We start from the raw sequence: 27,705 nt of genomic DNA, 5'->3' as shown, positions 1-27,705 counted from the left end.
ACACACACACACACACACACACACACACACACACACACACACACACATCAAAATATTACAATTTTTCATCAAATTTCAAAACAAGTTTCCTTTTTCTGCTGACTTCCTCGTAATGGATGTTTCCTATTGGTTCAGAAAAAGCTGTCTCACTTATAATTTACCACAGGGCAAAATATGTCTTCTGAAATCTCACAAGACCCTCTCCCCTGCTGAGTCACATCCCCTCTCACCTATCTATAACTCATGTCTCTCATTTTATTGCATTTCCAACATTTCGCCAACTCTGCAGTTTGAGGAATGTTGTCTGACCTTTACAGTGCTTGGTATTGGTTGGGTGTAATTTGCCAGGGATCCAGACTGGGACTTCACAGGCTAGTTTGGCTCGTAGTTTGACAGAATTGGAAACAAAAACAAGTGCCTTTGTTTCCAAGCAAATACTCATTTAAATGACAAAGAACCAAAAGCAGCAGCTCATTCATCATAACCCGCTCCAGTTGCTTGACGTCATGTGCTCACAAATAGCAGTCACGCTGGTACACAATATCAATCCAGGAACATTCATCACTATAAATGTTGAGGCTCTTGACTGTGCTCCATGTAAAAGTCTGCTTTACTTTACTGGGCCATATGTTTCAGCCTCACTCACTCCATTGAGCTGAGCACGTCTGACACGTAACCACTGCGGTGTATGAGGAACTTAGAGACAAAGTACTGATTAATGCTGAAGCTATAGTGGTGGAGGTCTTTATTTACTGTACATCCCACTGACTTTACTGCTTTTATTGGTTTTAATTTCACAATAAGCTGGGAGGGTAGATGTAGTGTGTGTGTATTACTTATGTTGTGGGGACATAAATCTGTTTACACAGTCACATTAAGGGGACTCGCTTTCCTTTTGGGAACAAAATGCATTTCTCCGTAACGTAAGCCAACCAATTGGTTAGGGTAAGCTTCCAGGAAATGAATGCAAGTCAATGGAATGGAAAGTGATGGAAATACGACAGTCCGTGTGTGTGTGTGTGTGTGTGTGCGTGTACAGACAACAGAAGAAAGAAAGAAGAGGCAATGAGTAAGAAGGGTGAAATGACTTTGCCACAGGCGTTAGTCCACCCGAGAGTGTGAATTGGGAGTAGAGGGTAAGAGTGAGTCCACTGGGAGGCAGGAAGGTGACTTTGATCAGACGGACACGAAAGAGAGAGGCAGAGAGTTCAGAGGAGAGCAGATGGAGGGGTGAAGTGAGGGAATGTGTGATGGAAGGTCAGATAGTGATACTGGAGCCTTGGGGGCTGATGAGGGAGGGGGGCCTTATACTGATGTTGAAATGTTGAGTCTCAATCAGAGAAATAGAAAACTACGGCCTCATAAGTGATTAACATTAATGTGGCCATGTTGTTATTGATGTGCTACATTAAACACTCACCGTATATGACCATGCTTATTACAGAAGCCTAGTTCCTGTTTTGTTTTGTTTTACTTTTATGATATCATGATTTGTATTTTAGATATGTACATGACAGAACTGTATTTGTTTTTATGTTTGCTTGAGTTTTACATAGACAGACAGCTGCAGGGAAACAGAGAGATAAGAGACCAGTGACTGCAGAGAAGCATTCCACTGCAGCTGCCTAGAGTGATGATCAAAGAAAATGAACACACACACACACAACCACACAAACTTCCAGACAGATTCTGTTACGTTTTTAACGTTTGAAGAGCAAATAATTCATCTCAGGCATTAGAAAGAAACGAGCACAATCTCTAGTGGCTACAGTTAATGTCCCCAGGGCTTACAGCACTATTTGGCTGGCCCACAACAACATCTACGTTTTTACGTCACCTCCAGCCAGATTTCCATAATGCCTCTCTGATTGTGGCTGATTATATGGCTCCCTACATTTCATCACAAGTTTGTTATGCTCCACAAAGGCCTGTTGGGTTTTATTGCACTGAGTATATGGGCTCATTAAACCAGTAGGTAATGTTCAGAGGTGATGTGTGGTCAGTTACTGATATAGTTGTGTACATAGACGCACACACACACACACACACACACACACACACACACACACACACACACAGACATGCAGAGGCTTACTGCCTGTTTCTTGTGCACTCTCAAAGAAACCTAGTCTTGGGGTGAAAGGTCAGATTTTCTCAATAGTTAGATTTTTCACAGCACATCATTTTAAAACAGTCTTCTCTGAATAGTGAAAAGCATTCTTTTAAAAGTGAATGACACCTTTTGAGGAATGTTTCTAAACCCCACCCTCATTTCTAACTTCTAACTTCTTGGAAAAGGACTGGGCGAGGCTTGGCTTTCAGCATGAAGCACTCACCCCCTGTAGGTTTGAAAGGTGGCTGTAAAATGTAGTTTATAGTTTGCTCCATCATGGAGAGCGGAGGCCAGGTGGTCAGGTGGGATTCAGGGTGGTCACTCTCAACACTCATATATTTACACGTTTTTGTGTGGAAAATCAAATCATCAGAACATTCATAGGAGCTTAGCCTCAGTGTAGGGTATGTCATACACACACTGTTGTGGCCATGCATGCCAGACATATACTCGCCCATTCAGCTCCTTCTTACAACACCCACCTATTACCTGAGATGTTATGAATCTGTGTTTCTTGAAAGGAGCACATGAGTAGCTTGCAGACAGCATGCCATTAACACTACAGGTGATCACTTTCACTACATACTCAGTCTGGCCTTTTACAACCCTGAACCGGTCGTGACCTTAATTTTACACCTCTCATTTCTTTGCAGATAGATCACATCCATAAAGCTCTGATTGGCCCAGGCTTCGGGCTAACAACGCCGCTGAGGAGGAAGCTCAGTTCCTGCGGAGTCTTTCCACTGAGGTTCAACTCTGAGGTGGGTGCTGTTGTGTGGGAAACACACACACTTTGAATTGTTTTTCTTTTAGGTTCATTTCTCACACACACCCTTACATGACAGTTGAACGGCTTAGGAGGACTGCCCTGAGGTTAGACCTGCCCCAATTCATAGTTGTGTGAAATGTGCACACCTCTTAATATTTGTCCTTTGTAGAGTATGCATTATTTACTTTGCTTATTACAGAATGATGCAATGCAATGCAAAGTCACCACATCCATGTCTATATTACATACCACCCTTTGATCAACTTATTGGCTGGTGTTAGTCTATACATTAACACATCTGTCATCAATGTGAAGGCATATCAGCCTTTAATACTTTGTGCTGGAGCTCACATTCAAGTCATGTACTGTTGCTTTGTATAAAAGCATTTCAGGTTCACAAAACTAAATAATTGCGTGCAATTACTTCATACCTTCTTGTTGTGTGTTGTGTGAACAGGCACAGGCTTTTTCCCACTACACTGGTACCAAACACACAAAAAGGCTGAAAGCGATGGACACCCCCGATTTAAAGATCAGGACCTCTGAACTGGTTGCCAGGGAAACCACATCGCAAATCCTCCCGTCACCCTGCTCACAGCCCTCCAGTGCTGACACGACATCAGGAGGTGTGAGTCTCTGCAGGCACACATGCTTCCCCTGTGTATGTGGGTGTGTGTGCAGACATGAAATGTATGACAGTGTTAGATGTATGAATATACGGCTTTTCCCAGTCACGACTTTAATTCTTTGATGTGATAAACCTCCTGCTGCTTTGGGTTTCACAGTGAAGAGATTAAAGGTTGAGAATTACCCTCCGCTCCTTCTTCATATCTAAATTTACCGACCTCTTGAGTGGCCTCCTGAGATCAAAAGCCCATTATAATGCTTTGAACATGATCAGTGGGTAACACTGTATAGTGTGTGAGTACACGTGTGCCTGGAGATGTGTCAATATAGTAAGTGTGGAGGTATGTTAAAGCATTGATTGCTTTCCAGCATGTCTCTATGTGTGTCTGTGTGTGTGTGTGTGTGTGTGTGTGTGTGTGTGTGTGTATGCCAGTCCTGATGTGCTACTTTTGCATGTGTGTGGGTGTTATGAAATGAAAATAATACATTTTGCTGCAAGCTAAAAAAGCAAAGAAATTGAAGAATCGTACTGCATCGCTACTGTGAGAGTGTGTTTGAAGAGTGAGGGAAAGAGTGATCATTTCCAGTTTTAAGGGAAGTGGATGAGACGGCAGGAGAGCTCTCTGAAGATTACTTCAACAAACAGCCTCGTCGGCCTCCACGAGTGGGGAGTGTGGTGTTACCATTACAGGAGTCAATGGCAACAAATAGACAACCATTCAGCTAGGCAGAGCTAATCCTTATTATTTGCAAAGAGTGATTCCTTAAATCAGCACACGCTCCTCCAGGGAACCTCTACAAGTTAGTCTCACAAAAGATAATACAGCCAAATCATCTCTGACTCTAAACTCTAAATTGAAGTGCTGGGAGGCAGATCCTTGGGGAAATCATTGATTATTAGTGTGATTAGAGATGTTGATAGAGCTCATAGACACCTGTAGCTTGATGAGTTTTTATCTCTGTCTCTGTGCACATCATGAAATCAGTTCTTCTTATTGTAAGCAGTAGGAGTTCAGAAATCTGCAGAAAAATATTTAAATGTGTCTCATCTTCATGGTCTCCATCTCTCTTGCTGGCTTTCTTTTCTCTTTCTGTTCCTTTCTTATCATATTTTTGTTTCTTCCACTGTTTACACTGTCTTATTAACAGCTTTCTGTTTCTTTCTGCATTCATTTCAGAACCCTCACCCCCAAACCCTACATCAGAGGCGTCGCCATCGAGCAGCGGCTCCACTGAAACTGTGAACGCACCCTCTGACCCCTCCCTGTCACCCAGCCTGAGGACACCAGAGACAGAGACACAAAGAGACGGAGAGATGGAGGTGGCACCAGAGGAGGAAACGGAAGAAGAGAAAGCTTTACGTCTGCTCTACTGCTTCCTCTGCAAGGTTGCTGTGAACTCTGCCTCCCAGCTGCAGGCCCACAACAGTGGTGAGGACCTGTAGTCCAGCTTAGCCTGCTGGTGCTATGTTTGATGCTCTGTTGACATGGCTTTATATCTGCTCAGGCACTAAGCACAAGACAATGCTGCAGGCTAGGAGTGGCGATGGAGCCATCAAGTCCTTCCCGAGACCGGGGGTCAAAGCCAAGTTGGTAGTGCCGTCTGAGTCGCCAACTGGACTCCAGAACAAAACATTCCACTGTGAGATCTGCGATGTTCATGTCAACTCCGAGACTCAGCTCAAACAGGTCAGCTGCTGAAAATGTCTTGTTTTGGCCACAACCAGTTGTACAAAGGGAACCATGAAAGAGGATAAGAGGGAGAACTCAAACAACTTCTAGACAGCAGATCTAAAACATGAAGAGGGGCACCGACTATACACTGCTTTTTTTGTCAGAGGTCAGAAGCCCAAAAGATTGGGCACCACCGGTTTAATTTTTAGCAATGTGTTTTAATGTAAAAGCTTATCTTATGACATTCAATGTAAAATCCAAACAGTAACTAGCAGCTGTGTGTAGATCAATGTAGTGAAGTACAAAAAGTACTGAAATGTAGTGGAGTAGAAATATAAAGTAGCATAACATGGAAGTAATCAAACAAATATTTTTTGTGTGTCTTAAAGTCCATGCAAATGTGCATGACACAACAAACAACTGTAGCTGCTACATTGCTCAAGCAGAGTGAACACTTGGTGGGTGACATGAGAAACTGGCTCATCACTCTTCTCACTGGCCAGTTCCTCTTCTGAGTAAAAAGGTATGAAAAGGTCAGCTGTCACACAGCCGAATCGCTCAAAGACATCAACAGATTCAACGTCACTTTATCCAGTATGTATTACGGAGGCAATTCAGGACCGTTCATATTTTCTGCCAAATCACAGTGCGAACATCTCACACCTGTCGCTGCAGGTGAGTTAAAATCACAGATCCCTAAAAATAATGAGCACAAAGCTACTGAGCCTTGTCTTTTTCAGCGAGCATCTGAATATGATGTTAGCATCTCTGTTCGTGATACGAATGCTCAGTGTTGGCCTGACTGTTTAAAAGTTAACTTTGGCCAGGTGCTCATGAATATTTAGCGGCACACTGCTGATTGTGTGGCCGTAGCCATCTGTTTGTGCTTGTCAATCAAACCAAAGAGATTTCCAAACCCGCCCCCTCATGAATATTTTGAATCTCAAAGTCAGAGCCAACAAAATATCGACATGCTGTCTGAATCATCACAAGAACTTTGATTAGGCTTCCGTTAATTATCTCTTACAAACAAAGGCGACTGATGCCGTCTTTCTTTGTACGCTCTGCATTTTATGCTGCTGCCTGAGTTTGTCTGTTCTCCTGCAGCACATCAGCAGTAGGCGACACAAGGACAGAGCAGCAGGTAAACCAGCCAAGCCTAAGTTCAGCCCTTACACTCCCACCCAGCGTCACCAGAGTTTCCAAGCAGTGAGTACTCTGCTGTTGCTTGATTTACTGTCATCCCTCATCATTGTGTTTGTGTACATGAGTTGACTCTCTCGACCCTCTTCCAGGAAGCTTCACTCCCTTGTCTGCGATATGGGTTGAAAAATCTCATGTTGTAATCCTATGACCTTGTAAGAGGGGAAAAAAGGCAGGAGAGCAGATTCCAGATAAGATTGTTTGGCAGTAACTGGGACAGTTTGTACTTCTATTGGCCAAGTAGCTGCTAAGACCTTATCTCCTATTGTCCGTCTCTGGTTTCCTACTTAACTGGTCAATTTCCTCATGAGAAAAAAATAAACCCCTTGATTGCAGTTTGCTTGTCTGTGGTTTTCGTCATCAGATACGCCTCGCTCTACGGAAGGAGCAAGACCTGACCAATCCTCTGGCCTCCTGTCTCCTACAGCGTCAGCTCTCTGTTGCCGCTGCTGCTGCCATGGCAATGCTGCCCCCCTTCTCTCTCCGCCCTGCCTCGAACTTGAGCCCCGCCCTGTTTCAGAGTCAGCCCCTCCCCCAGGCGCTGCTGCATTCGGCCCCTGGACCCATCTGTTCGGCACACACATCGGTTCTGTTTCCCCCCTACTGACCCCGTCGACGTCTCAATCAGCTCTGAACTGCAGCTAAAAGCAGATGAACAACATGGTATATAAGACAGTGCTCTACTAACAACAGATGCGGTAGGCGTCATGGACCAGGACTGAAGATTATTTCCTGGGCCCAAAACCACAAAGCAGATAGCAATGGAGGAAGTACAATGCAACGTAAACAACAGCATTTTCTGACGTGAGCATTTGTGTGAATGTGTTTGAGTGCATGCGCAGATATAGCCATCATAGAAGTCAAACTTTACAACATGTTTTCTGCACTACTGCTTCATTCCTCCAGTAATAAACACTTTTTATAGATGCTGATCATCTATGTGACAATCAAGAAAATCCATAATAAAATGGAAAGTTTAATTCAGTATAGATATGAAAGATGCATGATGGTGAACTTCCATGATGTCTATAGCTGTGTGTGTTTGTGTGTGCAGATATGCATATAAGTGTATATATATGCCAGTCAGAGCATGCTTGAGTGAAGAGGTTTATTATTTTCCAATAAACAATAGCTGTGGATACTCATGTTTGACCCCAGAAGATTCTTCATTATCAATTCAATGCGCCATAACATGCATTTTATTCAAAAATAAGTGCAACATCCTTTCAACTTAACTTGGTGTTCTTATGGTGACACAGCTTTGTTCCAACAGATGCATTAAATAAATAAGACATATGCTGTAACAAACATCTACATTAGTCTTTTCAGCTCCTTGCGTTGGTGTTCACCCAGACACTGCTAGAAATGTAGAAGCGCATCACCTCGGCCCATACCCATAACTCACTATGGGTACCCATAACTCTGCATTCAGGCGCAGACCAAAGCCAATTCCATCTTCCTTTGCTGCTTAGCAGTACGCAAAAACCTCTCTTGGTTTGTACTCGAGTATTTTCCTAAAAAAACGAAATTGAAAACGGCGCATCCATAGCCTTTACCTGGCTACGGAGGACTTTGAAGACTTTTTTCCAACTATTTATTACTGAATAGTAGCCTCTGAATCCCCTCTCCCTCGTTCTCTGTGATAAATCAAGGCAAGAATGTTCTGCGCTGACTTTATTATCTATTAGTCTGATGTTCACAACACTGCAGCCTCAATCAATGTGTGTCTCATTTTTGGCAAGCTAATGTTGAGGCCTAGAGGTATTGTGTGTGTGTGTGTGTGTGTGTGTGTGTGTGTGTGTGTGTGTGTGTATGTGTATGTGTATGTGTGTGTGTGTGTGTGTGTGTGTGTGTGCTCCTGCTTTAGGACAGTGTCTTGTGCCTTTTTTTTTTTACTTTTGTGAAAAAACTGACAGCTATTTTTACTGACCACATTTGTGTGATCACTGATGAGACTCTATGCTGATGTTCAGTGAATGATGATTATTTTTCCCAGAGGTCAAAGTCTTAACCCACTCCATCAGGTTGTGTGATTGCTGTCTTTTTTCAACTTTCTACGACCCCTCTACGACCCCTCAGACTATCTTCTTGTTTTGGTCTTTCATCAATCAACTGACACCAAAGTGGATTAGTTAGTTAGATATCTTTTGCTTATTTCTCGCTCAGCAGCTCCAAAGTAAATAATTCTGGCCAATTCAGAGAATTGTCTTCCAATCAGTCACAGCCTCATGACTCTCCAGTTGTCACAGCAGTCATTATCATTATTATTATTAATTGTCTGGGGTGATTGTGAACATCTGTGTGTGGGAATCCCAATTCTCTACAGGCTGTCAGAATCCAGACCTCCTCTTGTCTGGCCTAACCCTAACCCTGGCTCATTCTCTCGCCAGCCTTCACTGCCTTCTCTGTTCACTTTTTGTCATCTTTCTTTCATTATCTCACAATACAGGGCCACTCTCTTCACAGCCTATCTGTCTCTCACTCCTCTGGCAAATTTGTGGCGCGCACACGCGCACATGCACACATAAACATGTCAGCAACACAAAACACTTGGCATTCAGGGAATGTTTCATTCTCTGCTACCTGGAGAGAGTACAAAGGTATACAAAGCAATCATTTGCATGACATATGTGGGCAGTTCACATACAAATAGGACTATAATAAGCTCTCTGTGTGAGGGTGCAGCATTTTGACTTCTGCATATAATAAAACAAAGGTGTTCATGGATACGTGCAACGAGACTACGACCAACAGAAATGTGGTTTGGAATTTTTTTTTTCTTTTTCATGAAACTCAACCAGAATAAAACACTCAAAATAAAAATGCAATCTACATTCTTAAACCAGTACTTTTTAAAGTCTGCATTCAAATCAGAAATCAGTTGAAATATAGTTAAAATACCATTTTAAGATAGGATAAAAAGTTGAAGGAATAATTAAAAGAATAGTTCAATATTTTGGGAAATACACGCATTCGCTTTCTTGCCTAAGATGAAAAGATTGATACCACTCAAGCTGGAGCCAACAGACTGGAAATGGGGGAAACAGCTTAGGTTGGCACTCCTACACCAAAAGACGTGTAAAAGCTTCCATTGGGAGCGGTGATTCTCTGGCCCTATAGTGGCTCAGACAAAAGATGAATGGGCAGAAGCTGTGGCACAAGCACCTTCTATCTGTCTGTCTGTCACTTCAACAGTTGTCCAGAGTACGTTTAGACACAGCCGTCAGTTCAAGTTTTCTCCTCAGTAGCGATTGTTGCTCTTGCAGCACCAGACAGGATTTGTTTAGTCCCTGTAAGGCTTTCTGGTACTGCGGAGGCAGTGCAGCTGCATGGCATGGAGCAATACATCAGTAAACGGAGGAGATGTAGGCTGTAAAGCAAATGGCTCAGCAGGGGATTCAAGAGCAGGCTGTAAAGCATAATGACCAAGCTGCACCACACAGAGAGTTGATTGTGTGTCTGGTGCTCAGTGCCGCTTTCAAAGGGCTGTGATGGTAAAAAGAGTGGTGCTTCAGTTTAGTTGGTTTGCAATGCAGTCTGACATTGCCCACACCCATATAGAGACAAATGTTCATATCAGAGTTCCTCTGCAATACTGAAATGCATTGTGGGATGTTCCAGGTATATCTGTATCCAGTGACTAGTTATTCAGATGATTAATTTTGTTATAGTGTGGGTTTGAGAGGACACTCTGGAAGACAGACTATGATCTAACACTGATCTGATTGCTTACAATGTAAGTGGCTACCGGATTACCTTTTCTTTAGTTTTCCATAAATCTAAGATCCATAAAACAAGTCATAATCTCACCTGAGCTTCTTCTGTCTTAAAGGTTGATTTTGGGGTTGATCGCACAATCTGTGTTATGATTTTATTATCACAAATTGTGAGTATGGCACTGTAGTCATATTTTCCATATTAAAAGGGCTGTGTGTTCTTGGCCCCAGCTGAGGCGAGTGCACAGATTAGAGATAATACTTTTCATGAAGCAGATGATCTCTTCATTGGCGTCTGGACAGTGATGGGTGAGCTAAAGATGTGACCAGACAGAGATGTTTGCTTTCTCTTAATAATGATACCAGTGCATCACGTCAGTAGATAAATAAACTTACACTGGCTTCCGTTGCACTAAAAAAAAGGCAATGTATTCATCAGTATTGATGCTCGTGTGCCTTAATTCCTCTGGCTGCCACAATGCTCTGTCAATTTTAATCAGTTATTCTCTCCTTTTGCTGTACCTGTGATAACACGTTTCTCTCCAGTCATCTTGAAACTTGAATAGTCAGGGGTGGCATGAAAATTACTGTGTGATGGATTTGTCCATTAAAGCAAGCTGAGCTAAAACCTGGAGTCTCTCTGGCTGTCTGTCTTCTCTTTCTTTTTAATACAGACTCCCAAAACACACTCTCACATACAAATTACAACACTCATTATTTCCTTGCTGTAAGGCAACAGCTGTACAATGTACTGGCTTTTTGCAAGAATAACACACCTTTTAGGAAAACAGAAGTGATATTATTATTAAAACAGTGAGTCATTACTCAGACCCCTAAACCATACTAAAAGTGTTACTAAAAAATAATGTTAGCTTCAGTTTAGGGATTTTCAACTGTAATACAATTGTATTTATTTAGTTAACTTAACAGCTACATAACCTTACATACGCAATACGGTAAATTCCCACTGAGAGCAAACAAAGCGTCAAATATTTGTGAGAAAAGTCAGCTAAATCAAGAGCTGTCTGTATGCTGAAAGTACAGGCCTGTTTCAGAGCTGAAGCGCCCTGTTAAAGTCATTTGCTTTCAGCTGGTGATACTGACAACACCCAAGCTTTACCAAACTCCTCCTGTAGCCTCAATATGCCATTCAGTTGGCTGTCATGGACACTTTCTTGGATCCTCACTGACAGAAGGTCCAAATGGATGTTACATTAGCTGCAATGCCATGCAGGTGTGAGTTTCTCCTCTTTACTCTGCCAAGCAATACATGCCTGTTTGACGTTGAGTTGGGAAAGTAAATGGGATCATGATGAGGTATTCAGTGTAATTCAATATTTACAGAACATTTATTGAACAAAACCTGAGAAGGGAAGGAATGTGTAGCCTACTTTCGGCATGGAAGCATGGTGGCTTTAAGAAAGCTGTGTGTATGTATTAAGGCAAGTGTATATACTGTATGCCCGATGTGAAAAAAAATAAAAATGAAACAACACAGAAGGCTGGACACTGGAGCATAGTGTCATAAGACAAACTGGCTCAAAAATGTGCATTCATCTAATAATTTACTTGCTTTCTGAGCTACAGTTTAATCTACCTTTGAAAGAGCCAAATGAGTTTCTGAAAAAAACAAATACCCAATTAGTGATTTTTTTGGGCGGAATGAGCCCAAAAAAAAGTACTTATCTGAATTATTATAAATAAAATGTAAAGAAAGAAATTTACTATAGCTGACCTCCACTTTCCAAGTGGTCAGTGTTCTCCACTTTGCTTTGTTTGCCTCCCACAGACAAACAGAAAGACAGGCAGGACAACAGGTGAAAACATGCTGATTGAACCGGCAATAAGTATAATTAGATACCTGCTGTGCTATGTGGTGGTTTACTGTTTATTCTCAAAGGATCAGAATGTGCAGACGAATAATGAATACCAAATCAGTTACACCTCTTTAACTGAGCAAGATAATGTACATTCTTTATTTTTGTTGCTATACATTAGCGCCATCTAGCGCACGGTAGTTTCACTCAAAGGAAGTGACGTTGTCTCAAATTCCCACCAATCAACAGCCGCGGCTCAAAATTCGAAAGTCAACCTGCAGAGAGTCGGATGTGATGTGCTGAAATGGATTGTGTTGCTAAATAACTTTAGTCAACAACGCATTTAGCTACACACCAAATAGCCTGGTGGTTTGCACGTGTCGGTAAGTTGACTTTTAGGTTGCTTTCAAACATGACGGCAGCCTACAACTACTGTAGACATGGTTATATCGATATACGTTAACGTTAAATAGCATGCTAACCTAGTTAGCACATTAGCTTAGTCGTTTGTTTTGCTGAGGTGTATCAGCAGGCTACGCTGTTGATAAATTGGACAACGCCAAGCAAACATTTGAACTAATCATAGATCCTGAGCCATGGCGAAAGAACGGGTCCAGAAGAAGTCCTTCCAGCAGAGTCTGGAGGACATTAAGGAGAGGATGAAGGAAAAGAGGAACAAACGGCTGGCTCGTGCTTCAGCCCCCAGAAGAGTACGGTCCAAAATTATAAACAACAGCAGTGGTAAGGAAGTGGGCCATGCTTATCTATCGCTTTAACAATCACAGCTCAGATGACGTGTAGGACTTTCCCCACAATTATGTAGCATACTAGTGCTTGACATTGCCAGATGCAGGCGAGATGTTGAAATGCAGATGACGTTTTATCCCAAACAAGCAAATAACATCCATTCCGTGTTTTCTCCCAGTGGTTAACTCCATTCACACCATCCTGAAGGGTGTCCAGCTGAACAACAAGGAGCTGGCTGTTGCCCTGCAAGTTGAGAAGGAAAAGGGGAGACAGGCTAATGCAGTGATCCTGCAGCTGAAAAGGGAGCAACAGGCACTGTTTCTTCACCTACTTCTGTTCAAGAAGAAGCTCAAGGAGCAGGAGGCTCTCGCAGTGAGTGCTGCAGAGGTACACCGAGGAGACCTGTGGTCTGTTCTTTGTTGATCAACTAACTAATTATTTTCCGAAGTAATGTTACTGTGTGCCTTCGTAAAAGGAAATTATATTTGATTTATTTCTGTGTTGATTTAGAATAAAGCTCCAAACGTCCTTGTGGAACCCAAACACCATGTGGATTCAGCGAGGTAACTTTTTGAAAACAAAAATGAATTGCATAAACTTTGAGGACATCCCTTGTTCTGAGATTCAGGATCTATTACCTCTCAATTTACAGGAGAAAGTGGTCCAGCCAGAACCTTGATAAGCCCATTGTGTCCAAATCCTCACCAATTTGTGCAGGTATATATAGACACCAACACAACTACTACTACTCATAATATTAATGTTACGGATTAGCCAGAATAGTTTCTTTGTCAGCCGAGTACTTTTATACCATTTTGCTAGTTAAGTAATCAAACTAATTGTGAAGCATTCTGCCAGGAGTCTTATTTGTAGACCGATCAACAGAACACATTTAAATATTGGCTATTCTTCAGATCACAAAATGACATGACAGCTATTGTGTACGGGTCTCACTGTTTTAATAAACTATTGCATGTATCCAAAAAACTAAACTGTTGTAATGATAATGCTTTTGTTCTTTTTTTCACAGACCTTCCGCCTTCTGAAAAGAATAAACAATCTGACAGGCAGATGCTGCTGCCATCTACGGTGAGTGTGAGACGTCGCCATGCAGATCGAAGCAGCAGCAGCAGGAGGAGGTCTGACCGTGTGCAAGAAAGGAAGTCGTTGAGTGAGGGTGACCCCATCACAGGCTTGGGTACTTTGATAGCAAGTCCTATTCGCAGTGACTACGAAAATACAAATAAGCCACAGCGAGGAGCAGAAACAGATGTAGTGGAGCCCGTTGGAACTGAGGATTTTCTCCATTCTACTCCCGAACCTGTCCCGCCCAAAAACAGCAACAACCAGCAGCGGCCCAGCAGAAAAAAAATCCAGCAGCAGCCCCGAACCAAACCAGAAGCTGCTCCACAGAAAGCAGAGAGAGGCCGCAAACCAGACCGGGCCCCATTGAAGAAACCTTGGGAGAATCACAAACCCAGAACTCGCTCCAAGAGTCGAGACCGCTCAGCCACACGGGCCCAAACAGCAGTTCCGTCACAGGGCAATAAGCTCAACAGCTCACTGGGTTTTAATGACACATTTGACTTTGATTGTGAGGAGGCGGTTCACCTCACACCGTTTAGGGCCAAGGCAGAGGACACTCAGTCGTCCACGCCCATCGGCGAAGAGACTCCTCAAACTGAGGCTACAGATGTGGTTTCCAAACAGATTGAATCCAGCTCGTCATCACCAGCTTCTGAATCCGAGGACAGCCTTTATGTCCCTCAGAAGAGCAGACGGGCACAGACTTCCCCCGACGAGACCAACGTGATCACCACTCGTAGAGGCCGGCACTCTAAAGTCGTCAGACAGAAAGAAATCATCCCTCCAAAACAAGGGAACTCTGGTGAGCTTTTGGGTTTGTTGTTCTTAACTTGAGCTTTATATTTATTTTGTGGTTTATTTGAGTTAAGATGGTTCTAGTTAAATAATTTAATGAATTATTTTGTGTTTTCTAGTCTTCAGAGATGAGGATTCAAGTCCTAAGGCTGTAGAGCCTGAAAAGACGGAAGCTCATTACTCCCCTGACTCCAGCTTCTCTAACAGTCCTGACTCAGCGTTGTTGAGACGGGAAAGTCACCACGGTGAGTAAATGGTCCGGAACACGTTGAGCATTATAATTATAGCTCTCGGGTTGTAATGCATGAGCGTGAGTATACACAAAGCTGTGAAGGCGAACTAGATAACGTAATGATGTTTTGTAGTCTCATTTGGCCACTTTATTAGTAACAGCCTTATTTAAGACGCGTATAAGCTTCAAAATTCTCGAGAGGGGTATTTACTGGTGTGTTTTATATCGTAGAGCAACAAATAAAAACATCTCAAGCCTGTGCACACCATAGAACTTTTTTTCAGGGAAGATGAGGGAACCGTAAGTGCAAAAATGCTAACTCGTGCAATATCAATAGAGACTTTATAGACATCCAGGTTGGCCAGTCAGACAAGGTGGTTTTAGTCCATATTCCTGCTGAATGAATGAATTTTGGTCTGCAGCAACTAATTAATCTCATAAAAGTGACAAAATATATAGCACATTATACATTTTCCTGCATGATGTTTTTTTAACTTTCCTGAGGCACAGCCTCTTGAGTGCAACCCAAAAATCTTGCTTGGTGTTATCCTCTACTCTCTTGGTGTCCTTACTGTTGGATACTGTATGATCTTTAACAAAGATGTGCCATTAAATTGTTTAGTAAATTGTTTCATGGCTCTTTTTTGCACATGAGTAAATGTTTTTGCTTGTTGTAATTTGTTTGTTCATCCTGTTTTTTCAGAGCCTCCAAGAGGGGTTAAGGAGAAGGATTGTTTGCTGCCTGTCAGCCCTCTGGTTGAAGTGGAGATGATGAGAATAGACAATGTCCTGTCTAATTTCGGCGACTCCTCTGGTGAAGCTCCTCCTCTTTTACCTCACCAAACACCCCAGAGGATCAAGATGTGCAAGAAACGTACGTTTACTTGTCACTTATTAAATGTGCTTGTCGAAAACACAAACTCACAATACGGCTGCTTTGTCACATCAGTGGGCACTTGGGAGGCGTGGCCAGATCGCATCGTCATCGCCTTGTCACTTCTCGATGCGTTCCAGTCTTCCTGGCAATGTCTTTGAGTTGCTCACTCGTGTGCGCACATGAATACACACCCCTGTTTTCTTTTTCCTGCTTTTGGATCACATCTTTCATGACGTTTCCACAGGTGGGCTTGGTGTAAGGACAGCAGGGCGGGGCTTGAGTCTGTGTGATGTGACCAATCTGTCCCCTGCAGCCTATCGCAAATTCTCCCATGGTGGCTCACGGCCGTCCGATGCCCGATGCGGCACCCCCGTTCCTGCTCGCAAGCGGCGCTGCACCATGGTGGTGGACTACAAGGAACCCACGCTAAATGCGTAAGTTTACATATTGATGCTGCTCTTAGTGTAAACGATTTCAGATATGTTCACATTTAACTGCTTGAATGCTCAACAATCACATTGTGGTGTTGACAGGAAACTTCGGCGTGGAGACAAGTTCACAGACGTGCAGTTCCTCTGCTCTCCTATTTTCAAGCAAAAGTCTGGCAGGAGGTCTGTGCAGAAATCAAGGAATTCAATTAGCAGCCAGCAGCCATTTGATAAATACAATGAGTCATTTGTTGGATGTCGCTGAATGCAGCTACCTTGTGGAGTTTTGGCTGGTATTGTCCGTTTTAATGTGATTTCTTAGGTTTGACTGACAAGTTTGTTTTTTTTAACTCTCAATATTGTATTTTTTTTTTTATTATTATTTGATGAAAAACTGTGATCAGTAGAGCTTAATTGTTGGCTGCAAAGCTTACGTCTGGCTTTTCTCCTCATGATCTCTATGTAAATGTATTAATGGTTATTTTATGAAGATGGCTAATTCTATTTGTCAGCATCTTTAGTTCTATTTTTATTATATCCTGAATTACTTCATATTATTGTCATTTAATATATTTTAATGTTTCATTAATTGTAATATTCTACTGTATTATCTGACAATAAATGCTGTTTCCTAATTTTCTCTTTTGCAACTATATATAAGTTTATATTAATGGCTGTAGTAGCGTGGCAATGAAGTCAGGGTGTCCGCTGGGTCTTAAATGTATAAAAGTTTATAAATCAATTTAATGACATTTAAGGCCCTTAATTGTATCTCAAAAAACAGTTTTTGAGATACAATACATACTATATGACATACCATATGACTTTTTCGACACTATGCTTTATGCTACATTTCTGACTTTTTCCGACGTGCTTTACTATTAGTTTTACAAGCAATACTAAGACCATTTTTGAATTTTTTTCGACATGCTATTGCGAGGAATTAAAGTTCAATAGCACCCCTAGTGGTGGATGTTGTATGTTACAGTATCTTTACTTATAGAAGTTTAAACCAAAAAGCATAGTCGTTAGATGTATTGAACACTATGAAGAAGATTTGCTAAACTGTATTAGGTCAGATAGGGTTTCCAGATACGCCCATATGAATGAGTGAAGGATGGCCAAGCGAGGATGTTGGTGTGTGCTGCTTTAAGGAAGAAGGAGGCTGGACAAACGGGTCGTAGGCCAAGGAGGAGCCTATCGGATTTCAGCCAATCGCTGAGCTGATCAATGGGAGAAAAATGTGAAACGTGAAACTTTACCTGACTTTGCTGGGACAGAAGGGCTGTGAATTGGGGGAGAGCTTCAGATCCTCTGCGGGCCATGGGCCAGAAACTAGTCTGCCGGGTTGCCCGGATTGGGCCTCAATTTCATGGAACATTAAATTATTAATAGTGTGATTCGGTTTGTAACTGTTGTTGCGTTTGTGGGATAATAAATCCTTTTGATTTTGACATGAACCAGCTGTTCTGATTTGGAGGCGGTTGAGAAGCACATGGCGAGAGGGAGGGGCGGCTTCTCTCTTCGAACAGAAGTTCTGTCACCCTAGCACTATACTATGACCGCTTTTGACTTTCCTCATGCTATACTATGACCGTTTTTGACTGTTTTCGACATGCTATGACTGTTTTTGACTTTCCGACATGCTATACTATGACTTTTTTCGACATGCTATACTATGACCGTTTATAACTGCAGCAACTCCCTTCATCAACACCACGACCAGTGGCGGGACTTCAGCGGGATTATGCCTTATCCGACATCACCAGCCCTTGATTGTCTTCCTTCAGGATGGTGTCCAATCGCCAAAGACGTTGCACTATTCAGATTTGTACACTGTGTAATAAATTATTTTGAAATTCTAATGAAGTCTCTCCTGATTAAATTACTTTTATATGACTGTTTTCGACATGTTATACTATGACCGTTTTTGACTTTCTTCGACATGCTATACTGTGACCGTTTTTGACTTTCTTCGACATGCTATACTATGACCGTTTTTGACTTTCTTCGACATGCTATACTATGACCGTTTTTGACTGTTTTCGACATGCTATGACTGTTTTTGACTTTCCGACATGCTATGACCGGTTTTGACTTTTTTTGACATGCTATACTATGACCGTTTTGGACTTTTTTCGACATGCTATACTGTGACCGTTTTTACTTTCTTCGACATGCTATACTATGACCGTTTTTGACTTTCTTCGACATGCTATACTATGACCGTTTTAGACTTTCTTCGACATGCTATACTATGACCGTTTTTGACTTTCTTCGACATGCTATACTGTGACCGTTTTGGACTTTTTCGACATGCTATACTATGACCGTTTATAACTGCAGCAGCTCCCTTCATCAACACCACGACCAGTGGCGGGACTTCAGCGGGATTATGCCTTATCCGACATCACCAGCCCTTGATTGTCTTCCTTCAGGATGGTGTCCCATCGCCAAAGACGTTGCACTATTCAAATTTGTACAATGTGTAATAAATTATTTTGAAATTCTAATGAAGTCTCTCCTGATTAAATTACTTTTATATGACTGTTTTCGACATGCTATGCTATGACTGTTTTTGACTTGCTATGACTGTTTTTGACTTTCTTCGACATGCTATACTATGACTGTTTTTGACTGTTTTCGATATGCTATACTATGACCGTTTTTGACTTTTTCCGACATGCTATGACCGGTTTTGACTGTTTTCGACATGCTATACTATGACCGTTTTAGACTTTCTTCGACATGCTATACTATGACCGTTTTTGACTTTTTCCGACATGCTATGACCGGTTTTGACTTTTTTCGACATGCTATACTATGACTGTAAAACAGTTTCCCTTACCAGACATGAAAGAATAAAGAGCTGTGTAGTGTCTTGCAACAGATGAAGGATCCTTGAGTTGAAAAACTACAAGACACTAAAATAGCCTCACTTCTGTTTTATTCAGTCTATAAAATAGGCTAATACTATGTCATTAAAACCAGTTGTACAAAGAGCATGAGATAATTTTCCAGACATATTACAAAAATGTATTTTTTTCCTAAAGTTTGAAAAGTACAAACACTTTTTTACAAAACAGGAAAACTACATAGTATTGCACAATCTTTTCATATATCTCCAAAGTATAAAGTTATCAATCTCCATCTGCAGGACAAAAATAAGAAAGAATAAATTAAGACCTTGTCTTAAGCATAATTCTTTTAAATTACAGAACATAAATAAGAATAAACTCTAGGTATTTGAATTTAGTCCTTAGTGAACAGCAGTAATTTAAGCGTAAAACAAATTCTGAAAAAAAAAAAATATTTGAACAAATACTTAATAAAAGTGCATTTCGATAGTCAAACTGCCCTATGTGGCTTATTGGGGAAAAGAAGATTGTTTTTTGTTCTGAAACAGAAAATATATGTTATGTACACATTTAAAATATACAGTGGGTATAAGTGCTTTAAAATAATTCAAATCTGTACATATTTAAAGTATGTATTCCTCTTTTGGCAGGATGAACTCATCACAGACAAGCTTTGACCTCATTAACGCCGGGCACGCTTACAGGAAAGAAGTTAAATAGACAGGAAAACCTGAACTCTTCATCACGTTCCTCACAGGTAACACTTGTGTAATGACTTAATACAATGTAGATGTGGTTACTGCTCTTCACAACTCTACCTGAGTCAACTGAGAGGAAAAGGCAGACACTCAAAAAGGCAGGGCGTGAAAATATGAAAAGAAAGGAGAGAAGAGATGGAGGGAGTGAATCTCCAATCAGCTGTCAATCTTTGTTGCCTTTTAATGTCTACCACAAAAATAATAACGGAAGTTTTCTGACCCGGTTAAAATATATCACTATTCCACTGCCCTGTTTTTCCATGGGACTTTGGGATATGTAATGAAATAAAAAGACACAATGCTTCTTTTGCTTAATGTCAGCAACAGTCTCGCAGGCCTTCAATGAGGCCTTCCCTTATGGCCTATCTTTCAGTGTTAATATCAGTCTAAGCTACTGATTCAGGATCTGGGTTGGCATGCGTCAAACATCAGAAGAGTGCTGATCTGAGACCCGTTCGCATCTTTTAAATTAAGATACGCGTTTCTGAAACCTAACCGCTCCAGAGTCAGTAGTCCTGTTCTTCTTCACTTCTCCATGCATATAGCTGTCTTTTGCATTACCCATAACCTAACCTTCAACATTAATAGTCTCATCATTTGTTAAGGTGAGGAGAAACTTCTTCATCCTCTCTTCTACTTCTCGATGAGGCCTGCTTCTTTGATCTTGGTGTAGAAGAATTTCTCCAGTAAATTGGCACACTTGTAGTACTCGCTTTCTGGAGGGTTGTATTCCCGACAGTTGGTGAAGATACGCTGCATGTCAGCCATGAACAACTTGCGTGTCGTGTAGTACCTGGTCTTCAGACGCTCGCTCATTGTCTTAAGGTCTGTGAGGGAAAAAAAGTATTTTGAATTTTTGACCATTGATTGAATATGTACGCTACCAAACCAAGAGCTCTTCTCTTAATGCACAACGGACATGCGTAGTATTTATAAGTACTTATTCCAAAAGACCTGCGCTGTGATCTAAAAATTCAAGAGGACACAGCCTCAATCCCAGCATGCATCTGCCCCGATGATGTGTCCTGTGAACCTCATCTGCAATGTCTTACGCCTCAGTTTTAATTAATTATTGTAAATAATTAGGTCTGCCTATTGGTAAGTGTGTTCCACTTTAAATCCTCTTATACTTCAGACACATACTGTATGCTGTATACATACCCATGGGGAAGCGAATGACTTGGTAATACCCGGGTGCCTCTGTTTTCTTCACTGGCTCCATGAAAGGCCAGGCATTCTGGTGACTCTAAGACATAACGATCAGTCTGGTAAGAATACAATGTGTGTATGTGTTAAAAGAACACTGCATAATGGGTACGTGTGTGCCTAATCCTCACCTTCACATGCTGGAGGATGGTCTTCAGAGTGCTGTACAATTGATCTGGGTCCTTCAGTTCCTTCCTAAAATACAGTAAGTAACAGAAAACATTATCAAATGAATAAGCCAAGTCATTGGGTGAAGCAATGGTAAGGCACTCTGCTAAATTCAAATCCTGTACAGTAGAGTCACACTCACCCTTTGCCCACAGGCTTCCAGCCAGTTTCACCTTTTGATATAAAGAAACTCAAATTAACCTCATATATCATACTAAAGACATCCATAAATGTTAGATACAAACCTAACGTCGTGTAAGAGAAAGATATACTGCCTACTGTGAAGTCAATATTGTGAGTAACTTACGTATGCCAGGAATGCTCTCAATGGGAATCTGCCGAACTCCTTCCTTAAAACAGGAAAGCCCCGGATAGACCTTTCTGATCTGAGCCTGCTTCCTTTCTATCAGCTTCTTGATGATCTGAGGGAGACAATAAAAAAATGAGAATAAAAAGGATAGTGAGTGCAGGGACAAAAACAGAGAAGGAAGGCATTTAAACAATTCAAATGCAAAAACACACACCTCCTTCTGCTTCTTGATAATGACAGAAAACTCTGTGTAGGGAATGCTGGGGTTGAGTTCACAGCCCATGAGTGTGGCTCCTTCATAGTCCTTGATGTAGCCCACGTATTTGGCCTTGGGAACCTTGATATCCTTTGAGAAACCCTGAGAGGGAAGATATTTCTGTATTGTTAAAGCTGTACATACACTGAATCATACCATTACAAAAATGAGCCCACTTACAAAGCATCCCCCATCTCATTCTTGATTTATATTCTTTATGATACTTTAAAGACCAAAAAATGGAAGTAAAAGTCAGTGAAAAGCAGTACAAATGCTGCAAAGTGATAGTAATTATACTTGTGTGTCAGTAGTTTGAAACTAAGCAGATTGCAGCAGTATCAGAAATAGCAAATTTCAAAACAATATCCTAAAACAAGTTTTTTTACACTGGACAAATTGTCTAAATTGAAACGTTTTTTTTTGTTTTTGCAGATCATTTAAATCTTTTTATTTAGACATGGTTCAGTAGAGAAGTGGGATAGAGAATGTGACCAAAGTCACCACAGTATTACATGAATGTTACATGCACTTTAATGGACACAACATGTTACCTGTTTCTTGAAGTAGCCAATGGCGTACTCATCAGCGTAAGTGAGGAAGTTGAGGATTTCATGCTTTATGTGATATTCCTTCAGGTGGTTCATTAAATGGGTCCCATAACCCTGCAACCGCACAGCCAAAAAAAGGCAAAGGTCAAAACTGACCAATCAGACAGCATGAATTCACCAAGCTAACAAACAGAACGTGCTCTCACCTTGACCTGTTCGTTGGAGGTGACAGCACAAAAGACAATCTCCGTAAAGCCCTGCGATGGAAACATTCGAAAGCAGATCCCGCCGATCACACGGCCATCTTTGATAAGTGACAACGTCTTGTGCTTGCTGTAAAAAATAAATAAATAAGAGATTTTAGTCAAAATGTACATCCAACACATCTCTGAATGTGATGATTAAGTACGGTTGCACTCACGGATCAAAGACCAGCCGCGTGATGTACTCCTTGGGCATGCGAGGCAGCTGGTGAGAGAACACATTCTGGAGGCCGACGAGCCACATCAAGATCCTCCTATTGGGCTTCTGGTTCAGGGAGTTACCAATAACGTGGAATTCAATCACACCCCTGCGCTCCTCTAGACGAGCAGCTTCATCGCGTGCAGAGTGAGCTGACAGCAGGCTGGTCTGCACAGGAAGGAAGGTATTAAACAATGATGATCACCTTTGTTCCTTTCATCACTGTCTCTATCAGAGGTATTGATATACATTGTCTTCATTAAGTGTGAACAGATTACGATACACCACTCCGCACTACTGCACATCACTGTTTCTGAAACTATCATGGATCTTGGACTTACAAGTAGATCATTAACAGTATCAAGCAATGCCAGGAGGGAGATACTCAAATGTAGTCAAACATAGATGTGTTTCTCTTCCTTTTATCTAATACATTTCCTGCCAAATGAATAACATTATTTTTATTACATGCAAAATGATAATTTAAAAACAGTATCGTGTTTTATCAATATTTAGGCTAAAAATGTGTTTGACGTCAATAAAGATAACGTTTTCTTCATCCAACTCTAACTGTAAGTCAATGGGAACTGGTTACCTCTGGAATGGCGGCAGGGTCGGTGATGGTTGCCATGACCTCATTGATGAGCTCCACGGGGATGTCACCCACTACTCTAGGTCTCTTGCTTTCCTCATGGGGGAGAGGCTCAGTGGGTTTACGCTTTTCTCCAACTGTGATAATGCATGGACACAGAGGAAGGTATAGCTATCTAAGACTTTTATATTTGCAATCTATATTTTGGCACTCTTCACACTTTGTTTTGCAACTGCTGCACAGAAATTTCTTCAGGATGAATTTAGTTTTATCTTAGTTTATCTTCCTCATTAAATGTCTCTTTTAAAACATCTCAGTAGTCTAGTACTGTATCTCAATACAAACAAGAAGTCACCCAGCATTTAAGGTTAGCTTACTATGGGCTCATCTCCAATAGGCCCTTTTCACAGCAGCCATTTTGACATGTCATTGCGGGGTAAACAGTTGTAATCGCTAAAGTTATTTATTTTCCCATTCTTCCTTGCTTTCAGTATGTTAGGCGCATTTCTGGGGTGTTTTTCACTTCTGTTTCTTGGTACACCTTTAAGGCCAAGATTCAAATAAGTATTTAAGGAAATGCGTTAGTTTAAACTTTGGGACATTCCATTATAAAAATAAGATTTCTTTGAATCAATAGATAGAATTAAAATAGTCGGATGGGGACGATGAATCTTTGTTAGCTAAGAAGGTTCAGGTGCAAATGCCACAATAACACATAAACAAATGTAAAACACAAAGCTAACTCTTCCCTAGTGCTCACTGTTTACTATGAGATGCTATGTAATGACATGGAATCACTGTAACCGTATGAGTAATTACAGGTTTGACTGTCATACCTGGGTTTGGCTCCAGTGCAGAAGCTGTTTTCCTGGCAGGACTCACACTGCCGCAGGTGGATGGGTCCACTGACACAGGGCTGGTGCTGTAGTACAGTGGCCTGGCCACAGGGGGCGCGCTGATAACTACAGAGCAACAGAGACACTTTTTTATTATCATTTTCTCAAGTGACAGTTCTTCGAGTGTCTAAAGTTAGCTTGAAGAGTGTGTCTGCGAGGGTGTCTGTTACCTGTGTGGATAGCTATCTGCCCTCCTGAAGCTCCTGCCAAGAAGTCTTGGCTCCAGATCGGAGAACTATGGCTGTACACCTCCTCCTCCAGCATGGACAGGAACCTGAGCCAAAGAAAAGAAAACAACCACAATTTAACTGTTTCAAAGATGGTTGTCAAGCATGCATAGTGCTCACTGTGTAGTTTGATACTGAGGATGGCCATGCATGTGTAGTGCATGAGCAAGCGGCTCTATATTCTAGTCTTAATGGATAATTAAGGTTGTGGTGTATCCCTTTGTATTTAATCTCAGAGTTTCTTTTTCTTACTTGGGAAAGTGTGTGAGGATGAGTGTGCGTTTTTCAGGCGGCAACTTGTCCTTTTCCTGTCTTGCCTGCTCCAGCAGTTGTTTTCTCATCACAGTGAACACTGAACGCAACAGCGTCCGTCCGAAGATCTGAGTGGTCTCGTACCGGGGTAGACTGTCGCAGAACTGAGGCACATTGCAGTAGCAGAGCCATCTATAACGAGCACACCAGATAAATAACTATGACTGTAAACAGGTGTGATGCATGTTAACAGGATATCTGGCAGGACATCTGGTTAGTGCTGCTACCTGGTGTAGTTGGCTTTGTATCCAGCTGCATCATCATTAAGAACCCTCTGTCGTCTCTGAGAGGGCGTTTCAAGCTGCCAGTAGTTGATTTGGTTGAGAAACATCTTTGCCAGTTCCATTATGGTTTGACGTTCCTTCGAGGGCAGGTGGCTGAATTTGTACTGGACAAAATTGTTCACCCCCTTTTTGAAACAAAAATATAAATACAAGGGAAAGCAGACACGATGAAACAATTTGTGTTGAGTAGTGTTGTTGTTTTTTATTGCCGTTGATGCTCATGGTAGACATGTGATTACCTGCTCGATGCCGGGTTTTTCAAATGGAGGACTCTCCTGTGCTTCCAACATCGGTTTACCCATCTGTAGGATGGATTTCCTCAACAGCTGAACAATATGCAGAAAAAGGGAGAGAAGAAATTTTCATTTGCACACAATTGTAAAATCCTGTGTTTGTATATTTTGATTGTAGAACACGAGGCTTACTTTGAAGAGGGAAAAGTAGACCTGTTTAGTGTCAGCATCCTCCTCTTTGTGAACACATGTGTAGAGATACTCCACATCCAGGACAATACCTAAAAGTCTGTTCATTTCCTCCTCAGAAACATTTTCTAGATGGGTCACATGATCACCTAGGGGGGACAGAATACATTTTAAAATGGTATATCCCATACTCAGTTTGGTATTATTATCAGCTGTAGCTTCTTTCCTAGACTTGCTGACATACCCAAGGTGTGAGAGCAGCTCCGGCAAGGCTCCTGCAGGTTGACTGTGCTGGACTGCTGGTCAGTCCGTGGGGGTGTAGGAGGGGGGTTTTGACTTTTCCAGCCGTTACACTTACAGGCTCCCTCAGCCTAGGAAAAACACAGTGTAAATGAGTACAGGCAGGAATACAGATGAGGGTAGACCCACTTCAAATGAACCACCTTTTTGATCTGTGAAACATACGATTCATATTCTATAGTGAGTGAATATAAAAAAAACGCTGAAGTTGTATTGATATTGGAAGAAAAAAAAGCATAGATTAATTGTTTTTCGAAATTGAAATTATTTGTTGTTTGTAAAGTTGGCTATGGTGCTTTGTGACTGTCAGGTGGAGTTGCTGTTATCAGTCACTTGCATACTTTATCTGATTTTTAACCAGTGCCATTAAAGTAAACAGTAGGCTATATATCAGGCACTAAACATACAGTAAATGGGCCTTAGCAGCGTTAATACATTTTAAAACTTGACAAATCCGCTCAGAAAAATAGATTTGTTTCGACCAACTATGTACAATATCAGGAGGTGGGGTGAGAAGGCCTGTCAGCGGCAGCCGGAGTTGCCACACTGCGCATGCGCCTGAAACAACAACAAACTCCGCCCCTCCAGCAGCTGTCACCCTGTCAAAACAAAGACCCCGTCCCTCTCTGCAGATGATATACTGCATAAAAACAATAAAAAATCCTCTCTGTTTAACACTGTCGTTGACAGTCGGCACGGGGGCACTGTATCAGTCCAGTGGGAAGCCTGAGACCGCGCACACACACACACACACACACACTGGGATGCAGCCCTTGTGCACACAGCCTGCTACTCCCAAGTACGAGCGCCAAGCCAATGTTTACGTTCACCGACCCCCCACCTAGACAGAAACATAGTAACGTTGTACATACAGTGGACAACTTACAGCCGGAAGACCCCTACATTACAGTCCTGCAACAATAACGCTTGCATCGACTGGATTATTAATATCGCTCTTACAATAATTGGTTCGTGCATGCAAAATGAAAAAAAAAAAAAAATGAAGTGCGGCAATGGCTTCCTTTGCTGCGCTTGCATTTTGTAAACTATTGCAACCAAACCCGTGAAATACGATTGATTGTGAATAAACAAACCGCTGTGTTTTAAAGACAGCCAGCTGCAAAAAAAACAGCATACTTTGCAGGATGAATACACTCCGAGTTTTTCCAGTTTCTTTGGCCGAGGTGAAGAGCGGAGTTGCGCCTTCTTCACGGCGATACGTGCGGATCCTCCAGCGGCGCCGGAGCCTTCCGTCCCCCCGGCTCCAGGAGCGGCCGGAACCAGGCCCGCTGCCCCGATGGCCGGCGAACCTTGCTGAATCCCAGCGCTGTCGGCCATGATTCACACGGAACCCCGACAGGACCCCCGGCCCGGGAAATATTCGTTCTGCCGTCAGTTCTATTCCACAAGCGGAGGATCAGACATGGCGCTCATCCTTATTTTCAATTTCTCACTGTAGGCCCATTTTCCTCCGCTAGGGGACTCAACCGGGATAGGCCAAATCCACTACAACTCGGAGAGGAGAGGTCACAAAATGCAACCGTTCGTAGCAAAATTTCAAGGTCAAATGTAGTAGAAGAAATGTGTATTGTCACGCGGATCCATGTCTGAGCACACAGTGTCTGGTGAATAGTGGTAATTTCATGCAACATGAATACAAATACCTAGTCATTTATAGAATAGTATTACAATTATCATTAAAAATACAAAATTGTTGTAACAATTCGTTAAAAGCCCTGAATGAAATAAATCATGGGATCTAATCAGATTCTGACAATTATTGCAGAAAGATGGTTAAAGGTCAGAGATGTCTAAAGAATAAAAAAGTGTTTCTCAATTCCATGTCAAGTTGAGAGGCGTTGAGGAGAAATAAACAGTAAGTCATGACCTATAATAACCAAACATGAAGAAGAAAACATATCTCAGCATCATACACACAGCAAGATTACAATAATAAATGATCACATTTATTTCAGTGTTTATTTGGTCATTACATACCAGAACTGTCAAATGCTTGCATTTA

The 27,705-nt window shown here is 41.7% G+C and overlaps 3 protein-coding genes across 7 annotated transcripts in view; 2 read left to right on the top strand and 1 right to left on the bottom strand.

The window, feature by feature from the left end:
- Positions 1 to 7,732, top strand: part of LOC116387356 (zinc finger protein 385D-like) — an 11,426-nt gene extending 3,694 nt beyond the window's left edge. Inside the window, exons 3-8 of one of the 3 annotated variants that reach the window (XM_031854346.1) lie at positions 2,767 to 2,874; positions 3,340 to 3,508; positions 4,688 to 4,939; positions 5,016 to 5,197; positions 6,290 to 6,391; positions 6,750 to 7,732. In XM_031854346.1, coding sequence (XP_031710206.1) covers positions 2,767 to 2,874; positions 3,340 to 3,508; positions 4,688 to 4,939; positions 5,016 to 5,197; positions 6,290 to 6,391; positions 6,750 to 6,992 — 1,056 coding nt within the window. In that variant the 3' untranslated portion in view covers positions 6,993 to 7,732. Of the gene's footprint in view, positions 1 to 2,766; positions 2,875 to 3,339; positions 3,509 to 4,687; positions 4,940 to 5,015; positions 5,198 to 5,571; positions 6,392 to 6,749 lie in introns of those variants that run through there. The other 2 variants (XM_031854347.1, XM_031854348.1) reach the window with 2 other exon arrangements.
- Positions 7,733 to 12,192: 4,460 nt separating this feature from the next.
- On the top strand, positions 12,193 to 16,692 carry sgo1 (shugoshin 1). 3 transcript variants are annotated; one of them, XM_031854183.1, is made up of 10 exons: positions 12,193 to 12,301; positions 12,505 to 12,659; positions 12,844 to 13,052; positions 13,176 to 13,228; positions 13,318 to 13,382; positions 13,696 to 14,553; positions 14,666 to 14,791; positions 15,482 to 15,652; positions 15,969 to 16,089; positions 16,189 to 16,692. In XM_031854183.1, the coding sequence occupies exons 2-10, from the start codon at positions 12,515 to 12,517 to the stop codon at positions 16,346 to 16,348; spliced, it is 1,908 nt and encodes a 635-aa protein (XP_031710043.1). In that variant the 5' UTR covers positions 12,193 to 12,301; positions 12,505 to 12,514; the 3' UTR covers positions 16,349 to 16,692. The 3 variants fall into 3 exon arrangements, with proteins under 3 accessions (XP_031710043.1, XP_031710041.1, XP_031710042.1); XM_031854181.1 differs by having other exon boundaries at positions 15,900 to 16,089; XM_031854182.1 differs by lacking the exon at positions 12,193 to 12,301 and having other exon boundaries at positions 12,407 to 12,659; positions 15,900 to 16,089.
- Positions 16,693 to 18,693: 2,001 nt separating this feature from the next.
- kat2b (K(lysine) acetyltransferase 2B) lies at positions 18,694 to 27,532 on the bottom strand. Its single transcript, XM_031853863.1, has 18 exons — positions 26,820 to 27,532; positions 25,627 to 25,753; positions 25,386 to 25,531; positions 25,200 to 25,286; positions 24,904 to 25,085; positions 24,617 to 24,808; positions 24,308 to 24,411; positions 24,078 to 24,203; positions 23,245 to 23,378; positions 22,609 to 22,817; positions 22,394 to 22,520; positions 22,191 to 22,301; positions 21,598 to 21,741; positions 21,381 to 21,495; positions 21,216 to 21,246; positions 21,037 to 21,100; positions 20,861 to 20,945; positions 18,694 to 20,526 (listed from the first exon to the last, which is right to left on the bottom strand). The coding sequence occupies exons 1-18, from the start codon at positions 27,018 to 27,020 to the stop codon at positions 20,333 to 20,335; spliced, it is 2,379 nt and encodes a 792-aa protein (XP_031709723.1). The 5' UTR covers positions 27,021 to 27,532; the 3' UTR covers positions 18,694 to 20,332.
- Positions 27,533 to 27,705: the final 173 nt, after the last annotated feature.

Source organism: Anarrhichthys ocellatus, unplaced genomic scaffold (assembly GCF_004355925.1).
Source record: "Anarrhichthys ocellatus isolate YVR2014 unplaced genomic scaffold, GSC_Weel_1.0 scaffold14, whole genome shotgun sequence".
Taxonomy (NCBI): domain Eukaryota; kingdom Metazoa; phylum Chordata; class Actinopteri; order Perciformes; family Anarhichadidae; genus Anarrhichthys; species Anarrhichthys ocellatus.
The sequence above is the reverse complement of the archived record's forward strand: the minus strand, read 5'-3'. Positions and strand labels throughout refer to the sequence as shown.